Source organism: Micromesistius poutassou (genome assembly GCF_964030765.1).
Source record: "Micromesistius poutassou genome assembly, chromosome: 2".
In the NCBI taxonomy this organism is placed as follows: domain Eukaryota; kingdom Metazoa; phylum Chordata; class Actinopteri; order Gadiformes; family Gadidae; genus Micromesistius; species Micromesistius poutassou.
Genome location: NC_140272.1, coordinates 5925458 through 5951439, shown reverse-complemented (window position 1 = coordinate 5951439; position 25982 = coordinate 5925458). Strand labels below are relative to the sequence as shown.

General features: G+C 51.2%; 1 protein-coding gene across 1 annotated transcript; it reads right to left on the bottom strand.

Annotated features, from left to right (window-relative positions):
- Window positions 1-748: 748 nt before the first annotated feature.
- On the bottom strand, window positions 749-25558 carry LOC311338885 (IQ motif and SEC7 domain-containing protein 1-like). Its single transcript, XM_084464227.1, is given in 15 exon segments — window positions 749-2408; window positions 3857-3906; window positions 5587-5763; window positions 6393-6554; window positions 6731-6830; window positions 7335-7460; window positions 8103-8132; window positions 9529-9602; window positions 9605-9667; window positions 10872-11038; window positions 14314-14436; window positions 16590-16751; window positions 17729-19140; window positions 19775-20093; window positions 25251-25558. Coding segments are annotated over 15 exon segments (3711 nt in total). The 5' UTR covers window positions 25319-25558; the 3' UTR covers window positions 749-1730.
- Window positions 25559-25982: the final 424 nt, after the last annotated feature.

The following is a 25982-nucleotide window of genomic DNA, read 5'->3' as shown; positions in this document are numbered from 1 at the left end:
GCTTAATATCCCATTTGAATATCTTCCTTAAGTTACTGATTATTGGGACTACATATGTGTAACTAAAACATAAAAATCAGCGACTTACATATGTGACTCAAACCCAGTTATCTCTATTTGATGAAAGACTATAGGCTAGGATACCGCTCATGTCAATCAATGTCAACAGTTATAGTTAAAGGTGATAGATATAGGACGTAGGCTGACTTCATTAAACACTACTGCTACAGCTCTATTGTGGAGTGTAGAGGGAGTAGGATAGCTTCACGTTACTGCTACAGATCTATAGTGGAGGGAAGAGAGCATAGGCTGAGCTTAAGTAAACGCTACTACTACAGCTCTATAGTGGAGAATGATGTAAGTAGGCTGAGCTTCAGTAAACACTACTACTACAGCTGTATGGTGGACTGTGATAGAGTTGGCTGAGGCTTCAGTAAACACTACTACTACAGCTGTGGTCCAGTGTGATGGAAGGGGAGTAGTCAGAGCTCAAACACTAGTACTGCTCCTACAGCAGACAATCATTGGTGAAGAAGAGACATTCAGTGGGTGGGAAGGGGCGGGAGAATCGTCAGCCTGCTGAGATTCCCCATCGCACGACACTTGATCACAGTCAGACTCCTTCCTCAGCCACTACCTCAAGCCCGGCACCCAAAAAAAGACAAAAACACAATGTATATTTATAAAAAAACCAACATAATGTGATAACAGTTGGAGAGCCACGCTTAAGTCAGTTAGGAGGAGGACGTACAGAGCATTTCTTTATTGGACGAAGGAAAATAAAATAGTTCCAAACAAATCAAACAATGATGGAAAAAAACAGCTGGGGGGCTAGAGGCTAACGGACATTCAACCAGCGGAAGAGCGCGGAACATTCTCTGCCGGAGTGCTGTAGAGGAAGGTGTGAGCGACTCCACCCCACCAGGTCGTCCTAATGTCGAAGGCAACCATAGAGCATTCGGACCCACTAGACTGCCTACAAAGCTTTACTGGTTTCTTAATAGTGAAACGAGGTCAACTACACTAGAGAGAGAGTATAATACTGAGTTTGAATTGATGCCATATAGACTGCCATTTGTTCCGTAGTAATAATAATAACTATTGATAATATTATCATTATTTTTTACAAAATACTATATGCAACGATATACACAGAGAGAGAAAATATCTTGTGACTAACTTTTTGTAAATGCTTCCATTATTGGCACATTTAGGACTGTTTACAGAGATATCACAGTGTGTACTTTGAGTTACGGCTAGGATAAAATAGTTAGCTTGCGGCGGGCTTGGTGCCTCGCCTGGCCAACACGCGCTCGTACGAGGCCGACGCCCCCGTGGTCGGTGGGGATTCCGTGACACTGTCACACTCGTCACCCAAGATGTCCGGTGTCCCTCTCCGGACGGTCGCTACTCCCGGGTTCCGTCGTCAGGGGAAACAGTAGCGGTGGTCTTTTTATTTCTGTGCATGCTCAGCCGTTTTGTTTTGGCGGGAGTTTGTCGTCGTCGTTGCGGCAACTACAGGAGCGGCGCACACAGGAAGTGTTTTTTCATAGACCGCCGTCCCCCCGTTAAAACGGTCCCTCAACGCCGATGACTGCGGCGGCGGCGGCGGCAGAGAAGGAGAAGGAGGAGGAAGTGGAAGAAGAATCAGACACAGGAAGTGTTCTGTGTCGGGGCCGGCGTGACAGGGGGTTCACTTCCTGCAGTCCTCCCTGAGGTCCTCCGGGCCCTCACACCACTGTGCTGATGCCGCTGTGTTTGGGTTTGGTGCTGCTGGCCGCCGGAGCCGGGGCCGCTGCAGGGGGCCCGTGGTGGTGGGGGCCGTGGGGGGCGCCATGGGGGGGGCCGTGGGGGGGGCCGTGAGGTGCTCCGTGGGGGGGGTGACTCCCATGGCTGCCGTGCCCCTGCCTCTCGTAGGCGTGAGGCTGGTAGGCCGAGGTCGACGGCTGCTGCTGCTGCTGCTGCTGCTGCTGCTGCTGCTGCTGCTGGGGGGGCGGAGGGTGGGCGGGGACCGGGGCATGGAAGGGGGGGTGGGGCGGCGGGTGCTTGACCAGGGCGGGGGGGTGGTAGTGGTGGTGGTGGTGGTAGGGCGGGGGGTTCTGGCCCACGTGGCAGAACTGGGCGTGGTGGGGGTGCGTCTGCTGGCCGGACGGGGGGGCCGGGCCGTCCGCCTCGGAGCGGGCCGTGTGGTGGAGGTTGGTGGGGTGCAGCGTGTGGGAGATGAGGGTGGGGTGGGCCTGCGCCGGGCCCTGCTGGGTGGGGCTGGGCGACTTCACCCTCCGGGCGCCGAACAGGGTGCCCAGCAGCGAGGAGGAGTTGGGCAGCGACTGGCCGCTGTGGCGGGACGGGCAGTCGCGGCCGGGCGTGGCCGCACGCCGCCGCATGTGGGGGCTGTTAATGATGGAGCCCTGAGGGGGAGAGGAGAGTCAGGGCACGGAGCGAGCGTCACACAGGAGACACGCGGCGCAGCGCCTCGCCCGCCACACGCCACGGACGCAGACAGACAGTCAGACGCGCAGAGTGGTGATGTGCACAGCGCGCTGATTACCACGTGTACGCGGTCGGTAGCATGATTAGGTATGACATTTGCGCCCATTTATTTAAGTATTTTAAAATGGTTTGATGACTCATTCTCATTTTCATCGATCGTTCAGATTTTGTAATGCATTAAAAAATTTGATTCGAAGCGTTTGTTAAATACTTTGGCCATTGAAGTATTTAAATATGCATTTCAATCAGTCATTTCATCTAACATAATGGACAGCGTTTTGGGTGGTCTAAAATTGCGCGGATGGTTAGCGAATCATGATTGACTGATCAAGGCATCTCAATCACGTCGTATGACATTACTGGGATAAATCGGTTTGCTGAACTTAAGTGTTCACATGACAGTTAGCAATTCTAATGATTGACTGACTCTGAACGACGGGGCCCATTAGTGTGCATGTAAACGTACCGACTCACTGGCTAGGTACAGTGAGACACACACAGTTGAGTTAACATGCACTGTTTTCTAACACGCAGCAGTGAACGTGTCACCACAACATTGTAAGGTGGTTATTATCAGGATCGGTTTAACTCAAACCATACAAGCAGGCAAAACATCAGGTTTAGACCAAAACAGCGAAAACATATCTTAAAAGCCATGCAAAACAGATTATCCTCAGTGTGTGAGCGGTGTGCTTGTTAGATAGAACCTTGTGCTTACTCAGATGTCTGTAATTACTGACTTAAAGGTCGGCAACTGGAAAAAAACTAAATTCTCTTCTGAAAGATAAATAGTCTTTGTGGCTTAACAGTGTGCAAATAGCAGTATGTCTGGGTGGAAAACAGAGCCTTTGTTTTGATGTATAATTAGCGCTGTAGCAAAATAACAGTGGTAATAAAAGTAAATGTATCATAAGGCAGGATATAAATAAAGGGGATAGCCATCCTTAATACTGTACTGCTACTTGCCAAAATAAACTATTGTTTGGGAAAGGCTCAGGTTAAGTCAAAGCTGTACACCACAGCAAGTGAGGTGTCTGCAGTCATGTCATGCTGGTTACACGAGTGTATGAAACAATGGAAGAGAGAGAGAGAGAGAGAGAGAGAGAGAGAGAGAGAGAAAGAGAGAGAAAAGTAGGGAGGGAGGGAGAGAGTATCAGAGAGAGGGGACCATTCTCAACAGACGGGACAGATCTGTGGCAGTCAGCCCGCGGCATGCATGGTGACCAAGACAGGCAAGGCAACAGTCCAACACCAAGAACAAAGTACACAGAGACAGAAACTAAAACAAACAGAGAGCTAGACTAGCGCGCAGCGCTCCAGCACCACGGCGTGGACAGCCCCCCTCATGCAATGGCTTCCTACTTACTTCCATATTGCTGTCTAGTGATCCTGCACTGCTGCGGCGCCCACGCTTGCCTGCCCAGAACACGTGACAGCACAGGTTATTAGAGAGACCACATAGCATCCAGGACTAGCAGCTAGGCTAACTAGCGGCATGGATGGCTGGAGGATGGCTACCACTCGCTACTCACTAGCTACAGCTAACGGAAGCCTACTGGAGAGCAGTGAGAATGACCAGAAGCAATGGGGAGGACGCACAGCAAGGCTATCACTACTGAGTGATGTGAAAGGGAAGGAGAAGGCAGGAGTGTGTGCTTATACACCAACAGTGAACAAAGCCCAAAGCGGGAAACCTCCGTTTAACATAAACGGTTTGATTGTTTGCAGGAAGTTCGCCTCCCAAGCTGTAACTTTACGTAAGGCCCTGATCCATGTTGCGGTACTGCACTATAGTTTCACTTTTTAACAAGCACTCCACAGACACAGCTAAACGTTCACATTGAACAAGTGCTGCCTGCAGGTGAACTTTTCAATCTTGATAGAGGCACACACAAATTGCCAACTTGAAAGAAAAATCCTCCAATTCCAATTACTGTTAACGAGACAATTAGACCAATATAGAGATATGTTCAGCCCATGTCGCAGCAAATGACGTTCGTGTCCATGTGTGTGAATGTGCATGTGCATGTGCGTGTGTGTTAAGGTGACCCGATTTCTGAGACAAAATCCGAATTCGGATCGTTCAGTCAAAGTGTGTGTGTGTGTGTGAGTATGTGCGTGTGTGATTTAATGCAAGCCCATATGCGAGTTCCCCTCAAGAATGCCTGAATAACCAACACACCAACAGGACTTCCTTATAAACCCAGACTCCCAAATTGTGTGTCACTCAGTGACCACGTTAAGCCCCTCCCACTGACGCTCATCACCATTAGACCACACCCCCATCCACCCCTCTCACTGTCTCTGTGTGTCAAGAGCCTCTCCACCCCCCATCCAACATCCCCATGGTACGGTGGCCTGCAAGGAGCTAACGCTACAAGGAGCAAGCGCTACAAGGAGCTAGCACTGCAAGGAGCTAATGCCGCAAGGAGCTAACTTCAGCTTCAAGGCAAAGCTAATCACTTGCCAGTCCAGACGGACACACAAGCAGGGTGATGACAGCGTCTGACTGAGTGGGACAGAGGCAACAGTTACACCTATGCAGCCTGCATGCACCCGTTCTTTGTTTGACACATTCTACTACTGCTAAGGCTAGAAGGCTCCTACATTAATCTGTTCAGTTAAAGGGGCGATATCATGCCACCAGGTGTGAGTGTGATCAGCCATTACAAGCTGTTTGAAATTCGGCCTTCCCCTGTGCCCTAGTGACATCACTAGTGGGCGTGTCCACCTATAAGTATGCTGGATAGATCAGTCTACCGGCCTACCCAGTGGACTGTGGCAAATGTTGCTGATCTAACCAGCATACATCTAGGTGGACACGCCCACTAGTGATGTCACTAGGGCACAGGGAAAGGCCGATTTTCGAACGGCTGATGGCATGATATCACCCATTTAAACTACAGTTCAATTCACTGTAAGCCGTTTTTGGACCACAGCTTCTGCTATACAGTCGCTAATACTCAGTTTATAATAGTTAATACAGCGGTGTGGAAATCAGGGTGGAATCGAACCCAGGACCTCTCGGCCTGGAGCCCAACACCCTCTACACCATGTCACTGTCACTGCCACGGCCGGTGGGCAACGCCTTCTCACCTGCGTCCGACAGGTCTCGCAGGGAGCTACTGAGTGCGCTCCGTTTAAGCCCCTCCCCTATGGCGTAGCTGTCGTCCAGGCTGGCACGGCTCAGGTGGCCGTTCCCAGTGTCCTTCTTGACCCCTGACCCCTGCAACATGCTAGGCCGGACCACGCCCTTCTGCTTCTCCAGCTCGGCTGCGGAGGAGAAGATCAGAGTTAGAGGCAAGGGTAGAGGAAGATGAAGACTGAAACAGTGTGTAATACTACTGGGGGGTGGGCTTCTAGGCCAGTGGTTCTCAAATGTGGATACTCTTATCCCTAGGGGTACTTTGGAGTACTGCAGGGGGTATTCAGAAATAGATCATAGAAAATCGAGAGCGGTTAAAACGTAAATCTGACAACAAGGAGAAAGGAGAATCCGTGAAACAGGATATATTACTACTAGGAGGGGGGCTTCCAAGAGATACTAGATGGAACCACTTGTCCACAGACCACTGTCTGTGTGAAGATATGGGGGGTCGGCTTAGCTCAGGAGGTAGAGCAGGTTGATTGTAACCGGAAGGTTGCTAGTTCAATCCACTCCTCCTAGCCTTACTGTACTGACAACGATATATCGTTTCTCTTTTTTTCTGACAAATGCACTTATTGCTGCTTTAGATAAAAGCATCTGCTAAATGCCTTGAATGTAAATGTATTCTGGGTAGGTCAGTAGACTGATCCATCTGTTACAAGCCTGGTCAGCCACTCCCACTTGTGATGTTACTACATTTGACATGGTCATGACAACCCCCGCCCTGTACCAGGGGCCCCAGAGGGCCGCTTACACTCGATGCGGTACTTCTCCATCTCCTGGACCTCGGCCACAGACTCCCTGAGGTCGTCGGTGAACTTCTTGCGGTCCTGGGGGTTGGGGGCGTTGAAGTTGATCAGCACCTTGATGTCCGTTCCCGGGACCGCCGACGTCAGCCGTACTCCGTTCGGGTAATCTGGGGGAACCATGACGACAGTGATACGTTTTTCATTGATTTGCCCAGCCAAGCAGGAACGAGACGGGACAGTTGTTAGTTAAAAAAATCTAAATCATTCTTCAAAATAATAACAATGAAATGAATAAATTCTAATATAATTTGGACTAGGTAAAAACTTGTCCCAGTATCCTTACACTGGTTCTCGAAGATGATGACTTGCATGCCGTACAGGGAGAAGGACTGCCTGAAGCTGTACGTGACCGAGTTCCTCTTCTTCTGGAAGATCTTGGTGACCTGTGGAGGAAACAAAACAATCATCTTCAGTGTTTCACCGGGACATGGACCCTCTAAGACCCCCACGTGACCTGGGTTAAAGTGGGCTTCTGGTCTGGGTTTTCCCATCCAGCATCAAAGAGATGTTATCACTGTACATGTCATCAGCTGTTCATCAGATAAGGACCACTGCTCACCACACCCACCAGTCCTGTGCTGCCCCTGGGGGTTGTGGGTAACCCCGGGTGGGCAGTGGGTGGGCTGTTGTATTGTTATGGTCTTTATCACTTTTAATCGACTTATGATTATGGTTTATTCATGTTTGTTCATGTCATTTATATAAGCATTTAAATAATTTATGGGGACTTTCACAATACTATTTAGACTTTCATCCATTTGATCTATTTTGAGTCTTTTATTCTTTTAGAAAGGTTTGATAGAAGTAAGATGCATTATTGATTTCAGAGTGGGTTGCTGTCATTGATACTGGTGTGGTGGGAAGGGAGGCTGGTGCCAGCAGCTCACCACCAGCAGGTCGTTGAAGAGGAAGATCTCTCTCTGGTGCACGCCCAGTTTCTGGGGTTTGTTGGGGTCTGGGACCTCGAAGAGACGACAGTAACACACCAGCCGCCGGTGGGGCAAGGAGAGGACCTGCACACACACACAGACACACACACACACACACACACACGCACAAACACACACACACACACACACACACACACACACACACACACACACACACACATTCACGCACGCATGCACAACCATACACACAAACACATATACGCAAACACACACAAACACACACACACACACACACACACACACACACACACACACACACACACACACACACACACACACACACACACACACACACACACACACACACACACACACACACACACACACACAATCACTCTCAATAAGGTCAGGATAGTCTACACTAGAGGGGATTCAACCCCCAGCCGAACGGCTCTGGGATCCATCCCCAATAACCACAGCCTACCTGTAGGTTTGAGGAAGATGACCTAACCACTTCTGGCTACCCACTGACCTAGATCTACAATAAATCACACATTTTGTGATAAAAGCTCCTGCTAAATATTCAATAGAGCGGCTGCATTTATCACCCCCGGGAAAGACTTGGGAGGGGAGGAGAGGAGGTGGAGGAGGCATGCAGGTAAGGCAGCCTCGGCTCAGTCATATTTCATGGGAGTGCTATTGGTCCAGGGCTCAACACAGTGGGTTTGAATAGGACTCAAAGAGATAAGAGGAAGGAATACTTACACAGCCTAGACCGTGGTGCAAAGAGCCGATCTGGGGAGTCAAGCATGGATAGAGAGAGAGAGGGGGAGAGAGGGAGTGGGGGGGAGAGAGAGAGAGAGAGAGAGAGAGAGAGGGGGGGGGGAGAGAGAGAGAGAGAGAGAGAGAGAGAGAGAGAGACAAATGGAGAGAGAGAAGGAGAGAGAGACAGAGATAGAGAGGAACATATTACTAGACCGTCACCAGAACACAGGGTTTATTAAAAGAGACTTCCCCCTCCTGCAGGAAGCCAGACAGTCAAACATATGCCCTTTAGAGGAATCCTAATCCAGCTCCACGCCGCTGTGATAATGAAATGGGTGAGAGGCTCCGGGGCCCGCCAGATGACTCACTTCCTGTCCACCGGGCGGGGGTGAGTGTGAGGAATAAGGAATGAGGCGACGGAGAGGAGTCACCTGACTTCAGATCAGGGCTGACAGGGGCAGGACCCCAGTGATACGGGGTCGATTTTGATTGGACGGTTGGCTCCTCTTCTTCCTGTGTCCCTCGTCTCAGGCCCCTCCGGTTCTCAGGGGCCCCAGACGAGGGACACAGCTTGAGAGTCTCCGGCCGGCGTGAGATATTAGAAGTGCCGAAATTCAAGAGGCATCTGCTCTTGTTAGGGATGCTGTGTGTGTGTGTGTGTGTGTGTGTGTGTGTCTTTATCTTTGTGTGTATGTGTGTGTGTATGTGTGACTGGGTGAGTAAGTGTGCGTGCATGTGTTTTTGTGTGTGTGTGTGTGTCTGTGTCTTTGAGTGTGTGTGTGTGGGTGTGTCTTTATGTGGCCGTGTGTGTGTGTGTGTGTGTGTGTGTGTGTGTGTGTTTGTTTAACTTTCTCCTGCTTGTTGTGACCGTGTGTATGATCCACCATTGCTCGTGTCGGACCATTGAATAGTACATGGGGGAATGGGAATAGCTCGCCTCGGTGTGTGTCTGTGTGTGTGTGTGTGTGTTGACTCGGTCAGTGTGTGCGTGTGTGTGTGTGTGTGTGTGTGTGTGTGTTTATGTTTGAATGTCTGTGCACTTCTGGAAAGATTTAGACAGAGTGGAAAAATAAAGGGGGAAATAGTCTCGGCCCATTAGACCCTGGAGGGGGTGGGGGGGTAGAGGGGGTGGAGAGGGTGGAGGAGGGAGGGGGGAATGGGGGGGGGGGGGTAGAGGGCTGGAGGGGGAGGGGGTGGAAGGGGTGGAGGGGGAGGGGGTGGAAGGGGTGGAGAAGTTCGAGTGGATGGAGAGGCTTGAGGTTGTGAAGAAGGTGAAGAGGGTATAGGGGGGTGGAGGCTGTGGAGGCGATGGAGAAGTTGACAAGGTTCAGGTTATGGAGAAGGTAGAGAGGGTGGAGGGGATGGAGGGAGTGGGGGTGGAGAGGGTGGTGGAGGTGGAGAGGGTGGAGGGGGTGGAGGAACTCACAGGCTTCTTCCCCACGATGAGCTTCTCCACCTTCTGGACCTGGGACACGTGGTCCTCGTTGGTCTTCAGCTCCGCTTCCGGATGCGCTCGTAGATCCCCACCAGCATCTCCCTGGGGATGTCCTCCCCATCGTCCACCCCTGGGGGGGGGGGGGGGGGGGGGAGAGAGAGAAAGAGGGGGGGGGGGGGGGAGAGAGAGAGAGAGAGGGGCGGAGAGAGAGAGAGAGGGGGGGGGAGGGCAGGGTAGGGGGAGAGAGAGAGAGGGAGAGAGAGAGAGAGGGGGGGGGGGGGGGAGAGAGAGAGAAATTGTGATTAATGATCACAAGTTATGAACCCAGACTGAGATATGACCCCTGGTTGTGTCTGAATTCCTCCCTTCAGAGAAACAACTAGCAGGAGTCACAGAGGACGTCTCTCCTCCTCCTCCTCTTCCTCCTCCTCCTCCTCCTTCTCCTCCTCCTCCTTATGCTACACTTTAATTACCACGCCACCACCGGACGGTGAAATGAGTTAGCCCTCCCATCCACCCAGAGCTAATTCCCCTTTGGAGAGAAACCCGACCGAACACTGGCTCAGATCCAACACGCCTCCCACAAAACAAATCACTAATTCACCGACTAGTTAAGCTCAATGTTTTAATGAAAAGTGGAATGCCATGGGCCGCAAGGAGCTTTGCTTTGTACCAACACCCTAATAATACACATAAGGGGGCAGGGGAGAGTCGCAGTTCAACTCCCTGCTCAAAGGCACAGGGTCCGATCCCCTATGTCCACTGCCTGCCTCTGTGCATCCTAGAGAAAGTTGTATCTCAATTCACTTTGGATAATGTCCGTTGTTTGATAACTCAATAACCACCAACGTTCACCTGGAGATGGATACCTCAGAGGGTATGGTACCCACAACTCAGGAGCGGTGTGTTTGCGGATTAAGGTGTGGATGTGGCTATGGGTGGGGCAGCATGTGGCTCAGGAGGCGGAGCAGGTTGGCTGGTAACCGGAAGGTTGCTAGTTCGATCCCCGCCTCCTCCTAGCTGAGTGTCGAGGTGTCCCTGAGCGAGACGCCTCACCCTCACTGCTCCTGATGAGCTGGCTGTCGACCTGCGTGGTTGACCTGCGTGGTGCACATTCACACACCGACGGTGTGTGAACGTGTGCATGAATGTGTGCATGAATGGGTGAATGTTAGTTGATATCGTAATGCACTCTGAGTGGCCACTGGTTAGAAAAGCACTGTATAAATGCAGTGCAATTACCATTTACTGTGTGCACAGGGGAGGAATCACCAGAGGGGTTATAGTATATATATATAATATATACTAGTATAGTATATAGTAATAGTTAGTACCTCTCAGGTTCTTGACGAAGTCCTCCAGCTTCATCTTCCTCTCGGGCTTGACATTGGGGCTGTACATGTCCGTGTTGAGGAGGATGATGGCAAAGGCCAGGATGAAGATGGTGTCCGGGTTCCGGAACTGTCGCACCACGCCCGGGTTACAGATGCAGTAGCGCTGGCTGCAAAACACACGCGAGAACACGCTAAGCTTGGGAGCTACACACACACACAACACATGCACACATATAAACACACACACACACACACACACACACACACACACACATGTACGCACACATACAGCCACACACACACACACACACACACACACACACACACGTACACACACATACAGCCACACACACACAGACGCACACACGCACGTATAAACACACACAACTACACACATATAAACACCCACACACACACACACACACACACACACACCCCCACACACACACACACACACACACACACACACAAATGCACATGCACACAAAAACACACACACACACACACACACACACACACACACACACACACACACACACACACACACACACACACACACACACACACACGTACGCACACATACAGCCACACACATACACACACACACGTACACACACATACAGCCACACACACACAGACGCACATATAAACACACACAACTACACACATATAAACACCCACCCACCCACACACACACACACACACATACACACACACAAACGCACATGCACACAAAAACACATGAATGAATCCAGGTTTGAACCCAACCTTTGGAGATCTTTATTGGAAACTAATCATTTCTCCAATAACTCCCTCCTCGTTCCACCAGGGGAATCAATACTGACATGGGCCTGCAACTCTGCAATCTCCTGGCCGGCCATAAGAGTGATGGATCTTCCGCCCAGCCCAAAGACCGAGACACAGTCACATACTATGATTCAGCGACTCTTGGAGGTGACCTCCGTGGAGATCCTATGGATCATATCTGGGGTCTGTGTGCCACGGACAGGGGGCGGCAGTAGCTCAGGCGGTACAGCAGGTTGGCTGGTAACCAGAAGGTTGCTAGTTCGATCCCCGGCTCCTCCTAGCTGAGTGTCAAGGTGTCCCTGAGCAAGACAGCTCACCCTAACTGCTCCTGACCAGATGGCTGTCGACCTGCGTAGTTGACTCCACCGTCGGTGTGTGAATGTGTGAATGAATGGTTGTAAGTTACTTTGGATAAAAGCGTCTGCAAAATCCCGTAAATGTAAATGCTAAATGATCAGTTATAGCTGGGACCCCTCGCCTTCAGATGCAGATAACCACCGTCTTATCACCACCAGATTTCACCCTGGCTGGGATGAGCAGCGCTTACTCTCGCTTGTGTCTAACAGTGTTCCACTGTGACGCGATCTGAGGGGGAAATAAACAGCACTCTAGGGCTCACAATGGGTGTCCGTTCCACCTTTCAAAACCACTTCACAAATGAGGAAGAAGAAGCCGTCACTTGGAATACTTACACGCCCCCTCATTACCTCGTGCCAGGTGATGTCATTTCCTTTTCATGCTTTGACAAGTGACATGACTTGGAAAAACAATTTGGAACGATTCGGATTCGGCACAGGCACTCAGATATGCTCGGATAACAAGGGTGGATAATTCTAGGACCTGATAATTCTAACATTGGATAAATGTCGTATGGGGATCGGTGCTGCTGCTGTCCATTGATTTTGGCGTTCGATTACACGTCTCTGGACAAAGAGTCTCACCATACGGTAGCATGTAGACAAATTGTGAGCAAAAGTGTTGACCGTTTCTGAAAAGAAATCGTAATGAAAGATGTGGAACATTCTCGTCATCCGAAACTAAATACACAAAAACGTTTATCCCAAATTTTTAAAGGCAAGTAATGTTCACAAATGTTCATAAAATTGCAATTCTCACTCTCACTCAATTCTTACTTTTTTTTTTACGATTGCGATTCAGTTTTTCTCACACTTGGGCTTTGGGCATTATTTTGACGTGGAGGTGGAGTGAAGGGCCTAGGGCACAATTCAGTGTAGAACCGGCCCTGTATGTGCGCAGCGCAGATGATGGGAGACGTAGGTGGCATCAGGAGTTTATCAACCACGGAAAACGAAGGGACGTCTACTTTGGAAGTATTTCTACTTAGTAGTCAGGCGGATATGAACCTGTTTATGTCCACTGTAAGGGTTGTGGATATTCATTTCGTTCGATTGAAGGAGAGGATTTCATTGAGTTGGCCCAGAACTTATTAACGTCGGTGCTACATGGATCAGTGGCAGGCAGCGCAGGACGTAGCCTAGTTGATTGCCTAAAACTTCGATGGATGGATTATGTAGACTTTCAAGGAAAAGAGTTGATTTTCATATCAATAAGCTGCTTTCGTGTTAACGTTAATTTTACTTCACTGGGGTCACGCTACCAACAGAGCCTCTTGTGTTAATTTTGGGGATTTTTTCCTGTTAGCTTGGGCCTTTTGTGTGGGCCTTTGAATTAATTTCAGTTGGCTATATGATTGGGCTATGCGCGCCTGTGTTTAAAGTGACCAGCGACGGGACATAGGACTCAATGGACTACTCACGTTCAAAGCCAAATTTCTTGTTTAGAACCTCAAGAATAGATTTGATGATTTAAGCTACTCTATTGGGTTTATATATTTGTGAATCTGACTGAAAATGTCAGTGCCTCACCAGCCACAAACCTCACCTCACTGCTATTATTCACATCTCCTCATTTACATCTCCATCCATTTTTTATGTTTTATAAATTATTAAAAAATGCTAGTTATATACAAATCACCCAACATTTAACAGTGTAGGCTACACGATTAGCATTCAGGCAAACTCTGAAAAATATAGGCTACTCCTGTGTGACCTTCACTTCTAAACCTAAGATTATGTTTACCGTAAAGATTATGTGGCTTACCCACAAGATTGATCGCAAACTTTATTAAATGGTATCCTAGCAACACATGCATGAACCCTATGGGTTATCAGAAGGGACAAAAAACATTTGAATAAACAAATTATGAAAACACGTCTGCAGCGTGTTCTAAATAGGACCAATCTTATGCTGTGCAAGAGAGGTTTACAATAGCAAAAATAGGTTCGCGATGACGGCCGCAATGCTTGTAAAAGACGCACCATGCAAAGGGGTTGTAAAGTTGCACACAGACACACGAGCTGGCAAGTGCATAGAGTTACTAGCCCGATAGTAAAGTTACTAGACCTGGGCGTGCGGGCGTGTCGCCATTTCGAACCCTGCTGTACTCAAACTGTGGACCTTAAACAACCGACACATATTATGGGGCTAGGCTAGCACCACTGGGACTCAAACCGCTAACCCGCGCAGTGTTAATGCCATGCGCCATCAAATTTAGCCCCAGGCTTAGTGGAGGCCTTCGGGCCGTATAGACGGGTGTGATGGAGCACCGCCCCACCTGTAGGCCTCAATGAGCCTCTCCACCTTCTGGGCCTCGCCCTGGACCCTGATGTGGGCCTGGAACTTCCTCAGGGCCTCGTCCAGCTCCATGGCTGAGAAGTCCATCTCATCCACCACACAGCTGGGGGGAGACAGAGACACAGAGGCAGCCGGTCAGACAGAATAAATCGAGCACAGTGCAACCGCTCACATGTCTAAGATGAGAGAGTCTGTCATCCTATACTTTAAAAGCTTTATGCATGCAGCATTAATTAAAGACATGTCCGGTTGATTTCAAGGTTTGAGCAAGATGAAATGTCACAAAATGTGACTTTAAAGCAATTTTATCCATTTTGCATATTTGGCCTAATATGGAAATCTTGTTTTTTGATCTACCAAAATGTCCTGACCTTAATCACTTTTTTTCAGCCGATTAGCATTTAGACCATTTTACCTTGCAGAAGCCAACATCATCGTGGCATGAAATGCTTTGCACGATAAGCTAATAAGCTAATCAGTCCAAGCAACTTTTGGGAGCAGAAAGGGTGAAATTTTGCTTTAATGCAGTGTTGGGGGTGAATCTTCAATCAAACACTTAATCACTCCGACACACTCGCACACAACGCACACAGACTGTGAATTAACCATTCTTTAAGTGGGTAGTATATCCCGTGAGCCATCGATAGTGACGGACGAGGCTTTGAACTGGGAGTGGACCAGACATTCATTTGGAGAGGGTCATGCTCGAGGAACAAAGGTCAAATGTCCGTCATTTGGATTCAGAGGCGTGGGCCAAAGCAGCTCTTTAGTAATTGGGCGTCATGTCATCAATGTAGATCAGCTGTGAATGATCTGCATCTGCTTTGCATCTCAGTGAACTTCACTGGAGTTCAAGGGTGGGGTCTAAGGGCTAAGAGCAAGCAATGGGCTAAGAGCAAGCAAAGGTTGATCATCAAAGTCAACTATTCTCAGTTTTGGCACCGCAGTGGTAGAACGAGCTCCCTGCCGATGTCAGGACCGCAGGGTCGCTCACCAGCTTCCGCTTAATATTAAAAACTCACTTGTTCAGAGTTCGTCTGGACTTTGCCCCTCTTTCTTCAGACAAATGTACTAATTGTAAGTCGGTTTGGATAAAAGCGTCTGTCCTGTAAAGTTGTCGATACGGAATATACAGCGCTGGTGAGATCTCGGAGCTAAACACCAAACAGTTATCACTGGGACAGACGTGTGGCCATGATGCCATACTGCACGTGTATGGGTCTGGGGGGGTCAACGAAAGGTCAGTGGGAAAGGGGTCGACGTTCATGTTGTTGTTGAAATGTGGCCCTCACCTCCTAGGAGAACAATGAGTTCTACCAGTGATGAGGCATGTCAGCGTTCTGTCAAGTCTGAGCAGCTGAGCTTCAGCAGAGCAAAGCAGCAATTACAGGCTGCAAGTGCCACTTGGAGTGGACTTATATGACTTATACGACCCATATGTCTTCCTCAGCAGTACCTCGGGAAGTGGTCTGGTCCCTAACGGCGTAATCAGTGAAGTCTCAATCACTGCTACAGTCACTCAACATGCACACATTCAGTCATTAGTTTCAGTGGGCTGGAATTGAACTCAGTGACATATGGACTAGGAATGAGCGTGGATATAACACAGACTCTGAATGGATAGAAGAACGTTGTTTCATCTGCAGTGCTACCCCGAACCATACAGCCAGATCAAATACTTGAATTAATGAATTTACATTCAGCAGATGGCGTTTCCCCAAAATAAGTTACAGTTGGGGTTAAATAATCAGAGAATACAATTAATACTGGAGTGTGAAGTACACATTTAAGTAATGCTCACCCAAGCATCCTCATGCACACTGGCGCGCACGGATCAGCAGGAATAAACAGGACTTTTCATTCTGATTTGATATTCTCTTGTTGGATTTGCACTGTGCTTGTGCTGCTCTAACACATGTTCCGAGTCCCCTTCCAGGATGAATCAAGTGTTCTGTCTGGGGTACGGTTAGCGCCAGTTTGGGGGTTTAGATCTAGTTTTATTTAGTGTGGATTTGTAAGTTTCATTGAAGATATTTTGCAACAGATATTTTGCAATAGAAACCTGGAAAACTCGCTGAGAGTAATAAACTGATTTCACATCAAATGACAGTTTGAATCAGTGTAGCTGTGATGAGGACAACAGGTCAAAACATATCCAGGGGGGTTAAGGGGTTAAGGTTAGAGAGTCAAGTGGTGAGGGAAAGTAGGACACTTAAGGGGTAAGGGTTATGATTAGGTTGAGCCGATGTCACTCACTCCAACACGTCCCTGTTGAACTGCTTCTGTCTGTTGCCCAGGAACTCTCCAATCATCTGCCTGCTCAGGCCCTTCCTCTGCAACAGGAAGTGGGCGACGCCCACGGGGGTGTCCGGGACGAAGTTCCTGTCGATTAGATACTGGACCCCCTTCTCTGGCTTCCTGGCAACACAGCAGGGGGGGGGGGGGGGGGGGGGGGCGGAGGTAGAGAGGGAGACAGCAGGGGTCAGAAGAGAGACATTCAGAGGACAGGAAGAGGGGACGGCGTCAGCATCTGTGATCACGTCTGTGCACTTGTTACGCCGGGATGAATGTGGTCCAGAGAGGGAGGAGGGTAATAACAGGGAATGAGATGTGGGCAGTGAGTGACTGTGTTTATGCATAGGCCTAGTCTGTGTGTGTGTGTGTGTGTGTGTAAGATTATGTGTGTGTGTGAGAGAGAGAGAGAGAGAGAGAGAGAGAGAGAGAGAGAGAGAGAGAGAGAGAGAGAGAGAGAGAGAGCGATAGTGTGAGTGAGAGTGTGAGTGAGTGAGTGAGTGAGAGAGAGACAGAGTGTGAGTGTGATTGTGTGTGTTTCTGCGTGTGCATGTGTGTGTGTGGGTGGGAAGGCAGTTTTTTCTCTCCACTTGCCTAATGACACATGTTGATTAAAAGGAACATAATGTCTGGTTCGGAGGCAGAGCAAATCCTCAATCACCTCTGATTAAAGCAAAACAGACCGACATTCTCTCACAACACGCGGTCGGAGCAGCACTCGCTTGCATATGAAAATAGACGAGTGTGACGGTTCACTGCGAAGAACCGCACATAAGCACTCAACCATGTGATGGCAAGGCTGGATAGTCTGTTGGTCAGGCTATCATATGTGTCCTCCACCTGCTTCTAAACCACCCTGTCTCTGTATACACTGTCTCACCCCTCTGGTTTCACTGCAGGTGACGACTGATGGGGAGAGAGCGCGTATTCACTGCGACTAAAACAACAATTACCGCCCTGACGTTCTCAAGCCTCAGTAAACAGCAATGAAAACGCGCAGGCTGATTCTAGTTTTCCCAAAGTCGCCCTCCACCTCCTCTCTGATCTCCTCTCGTAGGTCATGTGACCTCAGGGGGGGGGGGGGGGGGTGGGGACCTACGTACTTGTTGAAGAGGTTGAGCCCGATGCGGTAGTGCCTCTTGCGGATGATGTCGTTGCTGAAGGCGGGTGAGTCCCAGCTGTTGCGCGTCTCCTTGTGGTACGTCTGCTTGCTGAGCGTGTGCTCCCGCAGGCTGTCCCGCGACGACGACTCGGAGCTGCAGTTGATGGTGTCGTTGGAGTTGGACGTGCTGTTCACGCTGTCGTTGTCCCCGTCCGAGAAGTCAGACTCCGACTTGCTCTGCCGGTTGGCCGTGCCGTTGATGGCCAGGTGGCCCTCCAGCTGCCGCGCCCGCTGGTGGTGGTGCGCTGCGTGGTGGTGGTGGTGGTGGTGGTGGTGTCGGGGGGCGCTGCCCATGGCGGTGGCGGCGGCGGTGGCGGGGTCCTCGTCAGCCCCGCGCGGCGGCCCCCGCGGCGGCAGCCCCCCGTGCTTGGGGCTGCCCTGCTGGCTGCTGATGCTCCGCTCGTAGGCGTTCTGCCGTTTGAGCGAGCCGCGGTCCGAGCGGTCGCTCAGCTCCACCGAGCTGTCGCTGGGCGGCTCGATGGTGAGCAGCGGCAGGTGGTCCACGCGCAGCCGCTCCTGCCGCTGCTCCTGCTGCTCCAGGGAGGGCGTGCTGCGGCAGCTGGTGTCCGTGTCGCCCTTGGCGTCCTCCTTGCTGTGCACCAGGGACCAGTAGTCCTGGGAGGAGTTGAGCGAGCGCAGCCGCAGGTCCGACTCCGTGCTGGAGGGCCGCTCCCCCGACTGGGTCAGCGCCAGCGGCGGGGACAGCTCCTCCTCGTCGATGTACAGCGTCACGTCGCTGTACGAGGCGCGCATCTCGTCCAGCTTGCGGGGCTCCGAGGACAGCGAGGAGGGCTTGGTCTGGTAGCTCAGGAGGTGGCCGAGGTCCCGCTCGGGGTCCGGGTGGGAGCGCGGCGGCAGGGGGTCCGGCGGGCCGTCCTCGCCGTGCAGGCTGCGGCAGTTCAGGGCGTCGTCGATGGACTCGGCCAGGGACTTGACCTGCCGGGAGAAGGCGTCCTCCAGCTCGGTGATGGCGTCCGTGAAGTCGGTCTGGGCAGTGGGGGTCTTGGGCAGCACGCCGCCGCCGCCGCCGCCGCCCAGGTCCCCCCCGCCGGCGCCGGCGTGCTCGGCCGCGACCAGAGCGCCCAGCTTGGCGCCGGCGCTGCCCATGTCGTCCGTCAGGGACACCTGCTTCCCCTCGAAGTAGGAACTGTGGACTTTCTCGGGCCCTTCAAAGGAGAACTGCATTCTCATGTTGGACAGGACGATGCGGCGGGACATGCGGTTCTCCGACATGGAACTCCGGAGGCGCTCAAAGTTCTTGTTCATCTGGTACTGGCGGAAGGCCGTCTGGATGGTGCGGGCCGCATGGCGCGTGATGAACCGGCCGCCGTATTTCCTCTCTAGCATCTCCACCTGAGCAGGGAACAGAGAGAGATGACTCATGAGTACGGTTGAAATGACACCAACTACAACCCTCCACCTTCTCCATAGCCTCTCCTTCTCCATCTCCACATTCTAGCTACCCCCTCCGCCACCTCCACACCCTCTCAGCCTCCTCCTCCTCCTCCCCCGGGAGTTTAAATGCCACCACCTCCTTGCCCTCCTTCCCCTCACCTCCTCCATCCTCGGCTCCTTCAGCCACACCCTCCACCACCTCCACCTCCTCCTCCATCTCCACCTTCTACTCACCCCTATCACCTCAATAAATTAGTAAAGTTTAAATTACACCACCATCTCTCCCCTCCTTCCTCTTCAACTCCTCCACCCCCACCCCCACCACCTCCTCTTCCACTTTCTAACCACCACCTTCCCCTCCCACCACTCGCTTCCTCAGCCACCACCTCCTCGCCCTCCTTCCCCTCCAACACCTCTACCACCTCCACCACACCCTCCACCTGCTCCTCCCCCACTCACCACCACCTCCACCCGCTCCACCCCTGCTCTTCACCCACTCCACTGCCACCTCCACTGGCACCTCCACCCCAGCTCCTCACCTCCACCTCCACCCCCGCCCCTCACCCGCTCCACCCCCCCCCCCGCTCCTCACCTGTTTGTCCTGGAGGTCGGCGGAGAGCTCGTAGCTCTCGGAGAGCGAGCGGGAGCGTTTGATGGCCTCCTCCTCCGCCTGCTTGCGGATCACCGAGTGCGAGGGCTGGAGCTTGGGCCTGCGGGGCCGCTGGTGTCCCGGCAGCACCACGATGTGTCCGTACAGCTGCCCGCCAACGCCGCCGCCTCCGTCACCGTCCAGGTGCTCCAGGGACCGGGGGCCCGCTTCCCGGTGGTGGTGGCTTATGGGGACGCAAGCGTAGCTTCCTCCAGGGCCCAGCGAGGGTCCGGCCTCACCGCCTGCAGCATCACCTTCCACGCTGCGCAGAGAGAGAGGAGAGGACACACACACACACACACACAAGGAGACGTCAGCAATGACAGCGGGCTGGGGTCCGGTCGGTCGGTGCTGCCTGCAGAGGAACAGGAGTCGGCGTGGTACACACTAGAGGTCTTCTTCCGCCTGTGCTGAGTGTGAGTCATGTGAGGCCGGACACACACTCTGAACTTTGATCTCCTCCGCGGGTTATAAAGACCGGAGAGAGTATTTATAGGAGCAGTCAGAGCAGTCAGGCAGTCTTACTGGAACATGATGTAAAACTGTAAATAGGGCTTGTTACACTTTGATACGTTACACACACACACACACACACACACACACACACACATCGAGAGCACAGGTGACTCCTTGATTGAACGAGCAAAGCAACGTGCCATTATTATGTTATATATTTCAGGTTCAATCGGCTTTGCTGTACCTCACAGCAAACTAAACTGACCCTTACACAACACATAAATACTACACTGTAGCATCAATACCACACTGTTTGAGCTCCCGGCATTGTGGCGCCGCACTGCCACTTCTCGACGGCCCCATGCAGAACTAATTGTCATAATCTGCTCACTCGCTCCCCGCCTCATAAACTGCTGTGATTGGCTAAGAGGTTTAAAGTGCGCCGGGCCACGGTTGGCTGTCGACGGCTGAGCAGCAGCTAGCCTTGAAGAATAAAAAGCTCCTTGGTTGTAAAACAAAGCCAGTGGCCGGATTAGGCTCAAGTGTAATTCAGTGAGAGTAACAAAGTGCTGCATTGAGTCTGCGGAGCAGAGCTCAAATGCTCACAACAAACCTGGGAACCGTGAAGGAGATTCAAATGGACAACTCGGAAAACAACAGAGATGGAAGTAAAACCTTTTGCAAAGGTGTGTCGTCCCAGGGTCTCTGAGAGAAGCTGATGGTGACCTTGACTCCTGAGGGTAGTGTCGTGATGAAACAAGTTCCTTCTGATAGCAGGGGATTCAGAGACAGATACAATAACATGGCGGGAATATCCAGGAATTGTGCTTCTTTTACTTTTGTTTCTTACTAATTCCTTCCCAGTCGAACTCAACCCTGCTGTGGCCTGTAAGACATGGCTGCTTCACAAGCACTTGAACAAAATGGATTTAAAACAGGGCTGAAGTAGTATCAACCTTGTGTTGCACATTTGGATGCTAAACTGGTATACATTATTCATGAACTACATTGTAAATAGGAACAACTTTCAATATCTTTCCCACTCGCTCACTGGCATAACCAGACGTCTCCACACACACGCATGCACACTACACGGCAGGCCTTGCTTAAGGCTCACTGCTCTGGGATCAGTCCTCGAGGTCAAGCGGTCCTGGCTCTGAGAATCAGACCGGTCTGGGGTTCAATCCTTTCCACATCCGCCTTCCTGCTGAGGCAGCAAAAAGGCCTTCCTCAAACCGGTGGTTCCCATGCAGAAGGAGTCGTTTATCTCTACCCAAGGATGTGAGGCCAACAGGAGCCCCGTCCAACCCACACGGAATGCCCGACGCTGCCTACAAACACGTTGTTTTCTGCTCTTTGTGCTGACGACGGCGGTTTAAGGGTAATGCGGTGATGGTTACTTGTGTGGTCTTCCACTTCACATCCCAGTGATTGCTTTTTTTTGGGGCGGTTTCGGTTAGAACTTCACAATAACAGCGCTTGTGGTGAACGCAGGCAGCCAAACAAATGAGAAAACTAGTTGCAAGGATGGCATCCATAATGAATGATGTAGCTGTGTGGAGCTTCCCAGCACGCCAATTAAGGCAGTGTGTTCACAAAACAACCCTTTTTAGAGGTTGTTTCAATATTTGTTCCGAACCGCAAGGGTTCCACATACCAAAGCGAAAAACGGGTTATAGTCTTAATAGCAACATCCCTACTTCCTGTCAAGTAAATTCCTGGACACTAGTTTAGAAATCTATTCCGGTTTAGACTGGAGTATTCGACACAGAGCTGCCGCCTCTGCCCTTCTGGGATCTCTTACTTTCACAGCTCCATTCCGAGGTCCATCAATTACACATTAATTATTTTGGTATAATTTGAACAAGAAAAAGACTGGAAGGTTGTGACAGAGTTTCTGGGATAGCGGGGGCTGCCATTGGCTCTTTAAAAGACGGTCTTACTCACAGTTCATTTCCTCTAATCTCCCCGAGGAGCTGAGGACTATCTGTGGCGGGGAGTTGGAGATAATTGGCCAGAGCTGTTTCATTTTCCTCACATTTGTCACGTTCCACCGGGGACCAGCCGCTACCTGTCCATCGGCGGGCACGGCGACTCCATCTCCAATCTGCCGCCCACAATGATGAACGACCCGCCGAAACGGGGACATAAATCTAATCGCGGGAATATGGCCGCCTTGTCAAACAGTCGCCGTGTCACTTTGAAGCGTGTCAGCTTTGATACACCCCAGTAAAATAACAGTCCACAGCCTCGGAACGGGAAATAAATGGAAAATGCCAGACAGACAGACGGACGCAGTCATGGTTTATTTTAGATGATGGAACGCCGTCAATACCGGGTCAAACATATTTAGGGAATCTGCATTTAGAACAACAAACTAAGTTTACACCCCATGACTCATGACTCAATCACGTGTGACACATGTGCACATATGTCCAAACACACACAGACACACACAGACACACACACACACACACACACACACACACACACACACACACACACATGCATGCTTTCCAGTGAGTAGCCGGGTGTGTATAAATACATCCAGAGGAGGACCTTGATAACAGAAATTAGTTTCAATAGCTGCAAAGTCACATTGAACCACCATTGTGTCCCCCCCCTCCCCCTCCCAACCCCCACCACACACACACACACACACACACACACACACACAGTAATCAACCCCACGGTGCACCTGCCTGTTTTGCCAGGCTCCCCGGCACCAGATGTGAGCCCGCTGGCACGGGCCCATATATGGGTGTGTATGAAATGGCACTTCCTTTCCAAATGCTCTCTGGGAAGATTAGGACGCATTCCAATAATGACAAAGCGCCCCCTCTCCACCTCTGCTACCTCCCAGGAGAACAAAAGGAGACAGGCAATGACACTGAAGGTTTCACTGAAATACGGTTGTGAGACTGTGGATAACCTTCTAGAAATAAGTGGAGAGCAGAGGAGAAGCCGGGACAAATATGAGTCACAGAGGAACGGGAGAGCAGTGAAGAGCTGTTCCGTTCTGTTCTGAACCCGTTCGCCCATCAGCAAGATTCACAGTGACAGGCACAGCATGCCGGTTCTAGCCTCAGTGAAGCTTGTGTCAAACCTCTTGGAAAATTAAAGACCTTCTCCTAACCACGTTGATTTCTACCAGGAATGCATCGAAGAGGAGAAGGGAGTGTGAGGACAGACTGGGCCGGGCCGGTCTCAGCCCGTTTAGCGATGGATCTAAGTGCGTACGCGGCTCGCGTGTTTCCTGTCGCGTCGACTTGAGTTTCATCATCGTATGAAAGGAACGGCTGGGCCCTATTTATCCTGCAGCTGCTGCGAGCTCAGAGCGGATCTGGCTGGTGGGTGACAGGGCAGGTCCATGGCGGTGCTACTATATCTGACATGACTTTTGGCCGGTCTCATCTGAAGGGACGTACATGGGTGATCGAGAACAATCACAGCTATGCGATCAATAGTTGAGCAGTTCAAGTTCTAAGCGCTGCAGACTAAATAACAACAAACAAACAACCATGTCCATTACACACACACCTTTGTATTGATTCTCCACCAAAACAACTAGAGTGCGCTAGTGGACCTGGAAGTCATGCATTTCCCATCTGGGATTAACAAAGCACAACTTAAATCCAAAACCCCCTAACATTGTAAATGGTCTGCATTTCTACAGCGCTTTTCTAACCAGTGGCCACTCAAAGCGCTTGATAATACTGCCTAACATTCACCAATTCAAGCACACATTCAAACACTGACGGCGGAGTCAGACATGCAAGGCATGCATGGTGCAGGTGCCTTGCTCAGGGACATTGCTCAGGGACTCAGCTAGGAGGAGCTGGGGATTGAACTAGAAACCTTCTGGTTACCAGCCAACCCGCCCTACCTCCTGAACCACATGCCGTCCTAGGCAAAAACCTGGCAAAGGGGAAGGGAACCGTGAAACCAAACAGACTCGTGTTCAATCTCTCACCACCTGTTAGCCAACAGCCACCACTCAGGAACTCACAAACAGTGAGCACCAACCTCTCCGTCTCTACCCCTGGAGTGATGAGACAGAGCTCCACCAGGAATGAGTGGTGAATGAAAGCCCTGCCATCACATCACACCAGCGGCGGCAGGCAACAATACTGACAACACTTTGTAATAAGCTGCTCGCTGACAAAGGTGAGGCAACAGATGTGTGGGTAGGCGTGAGAGCTAAGAGGTGTGTCCATGTGTCTGCGTGTGCGTGTGTGTGTGTGTGGGGGTAGACACAGATTGGAGTCCTCAAGTGTGGCTACTAATCACTTTGTCATTCGACGATAATGAACTCATCACACCTTGCGTCTGTCACTAAGTGAGATTACTGGTGGATTATGGACCGAGCTGATGGTGCATGTATGAGCGAAACGCGCCCTGGTGCACACGCACAATCAAAGGTACGCTCGTGTTTATCAGTGGTTACTCGGTTACATTCTCCTGCTGCGACGTGTCCACATTGACGGTAGAAACTGAACAAAACTCAACAAAGCAGTACCTTCTAAGCCTTAGCGACGAGGGGAGGCCGTCCCTACGGAAGCCTAGAATGACCAACACACTCTCAATTCGTTTCGGTTACGTTCTGAAGTAGAAACCTTGTCATGTGACCTGAACCAGCAAATGAGTGCTTGGCGGCGCTACACAATAAACACACACACACACACACGCACACATTGTTCCGAGCTCACTCATCATTACCGGGTGTGTCTTTGTGTTACCCAAAGATATTTACACAACTGAACTCATCATTGTATTGTCTGGCAGTAATCAGTGAAAATCAACCAGGAAATCAACAAGCCAATCAAGGAGCAGCAACAAACCCCCTCACCTCTTAACACAAAAGACAAGCGCTGTCGTGATTTGAAAACACACGCGACACATATACACACCCGCGCGCGTGCCTCCCAGACGTACACAGAGTGTGTCCCATGGCTCTTCTTACCCATAGCTGTCAGAGCTCAGGTCGAGCAGAGACTGGCTCCGGTCCGAGGTACACTGTAAGCACCACATGTCATAGCCTCCATAGGAGCTCCATCACAACACCGCCCACTCTGAGCCCCGTCAGGGGGGGCTGGCTCCCCGGACCCCCGGTCCCACCGTGTTGAATAAACACTTTCCCTCCGTCGTTCCCTCTCTCTCCCTCCGTCTCCCCCTATTTCTCTTTTTCTCTGTCCTTCGTTCTAACCCTCTCTTACTCCTGCCCTCTGTCGTCTCTCTCTCTCCCTCTCGTCCGTTCCCTCTCTCTTTCCTTCGTTCTCTAGTGGTCACCCCTTCCGCTATGGTCCCAGCGCTGGCCCAAGTCCTTGTGGCGGGAGAGAGAGGAGAGGAGGGGAGTGAGGGGAGGGAGAGGGGAGGAGGGGAGTGAGGGGAGGAGGGGAGAGGAGGGAGAGGGGAGTGAGGGGGGGGAGGGAGAGGAGTGGAGTGAGGGTGAGTGAGGGGGGGAGGAGGGGCAAGGAGGGGAGGGAGAGGGAAGGAGGGGGAGTGAGGGGAGAGAAGGGGAGTGAGGGGGGGAGGGGAGAGGAGGCGAGGGGAGGGAGAGGTGAGGGGAGAGAGGGGCGAGGGGAGGGGGGGTTTTCTCCAGAGGAAACTGGTTCCAATGGATGACCCCGCGACCGAGGGGTGAGGGGGGGAGAGAGGGGGAGGAAGAGGAAATGGGGAGGTGTACATCAGGACG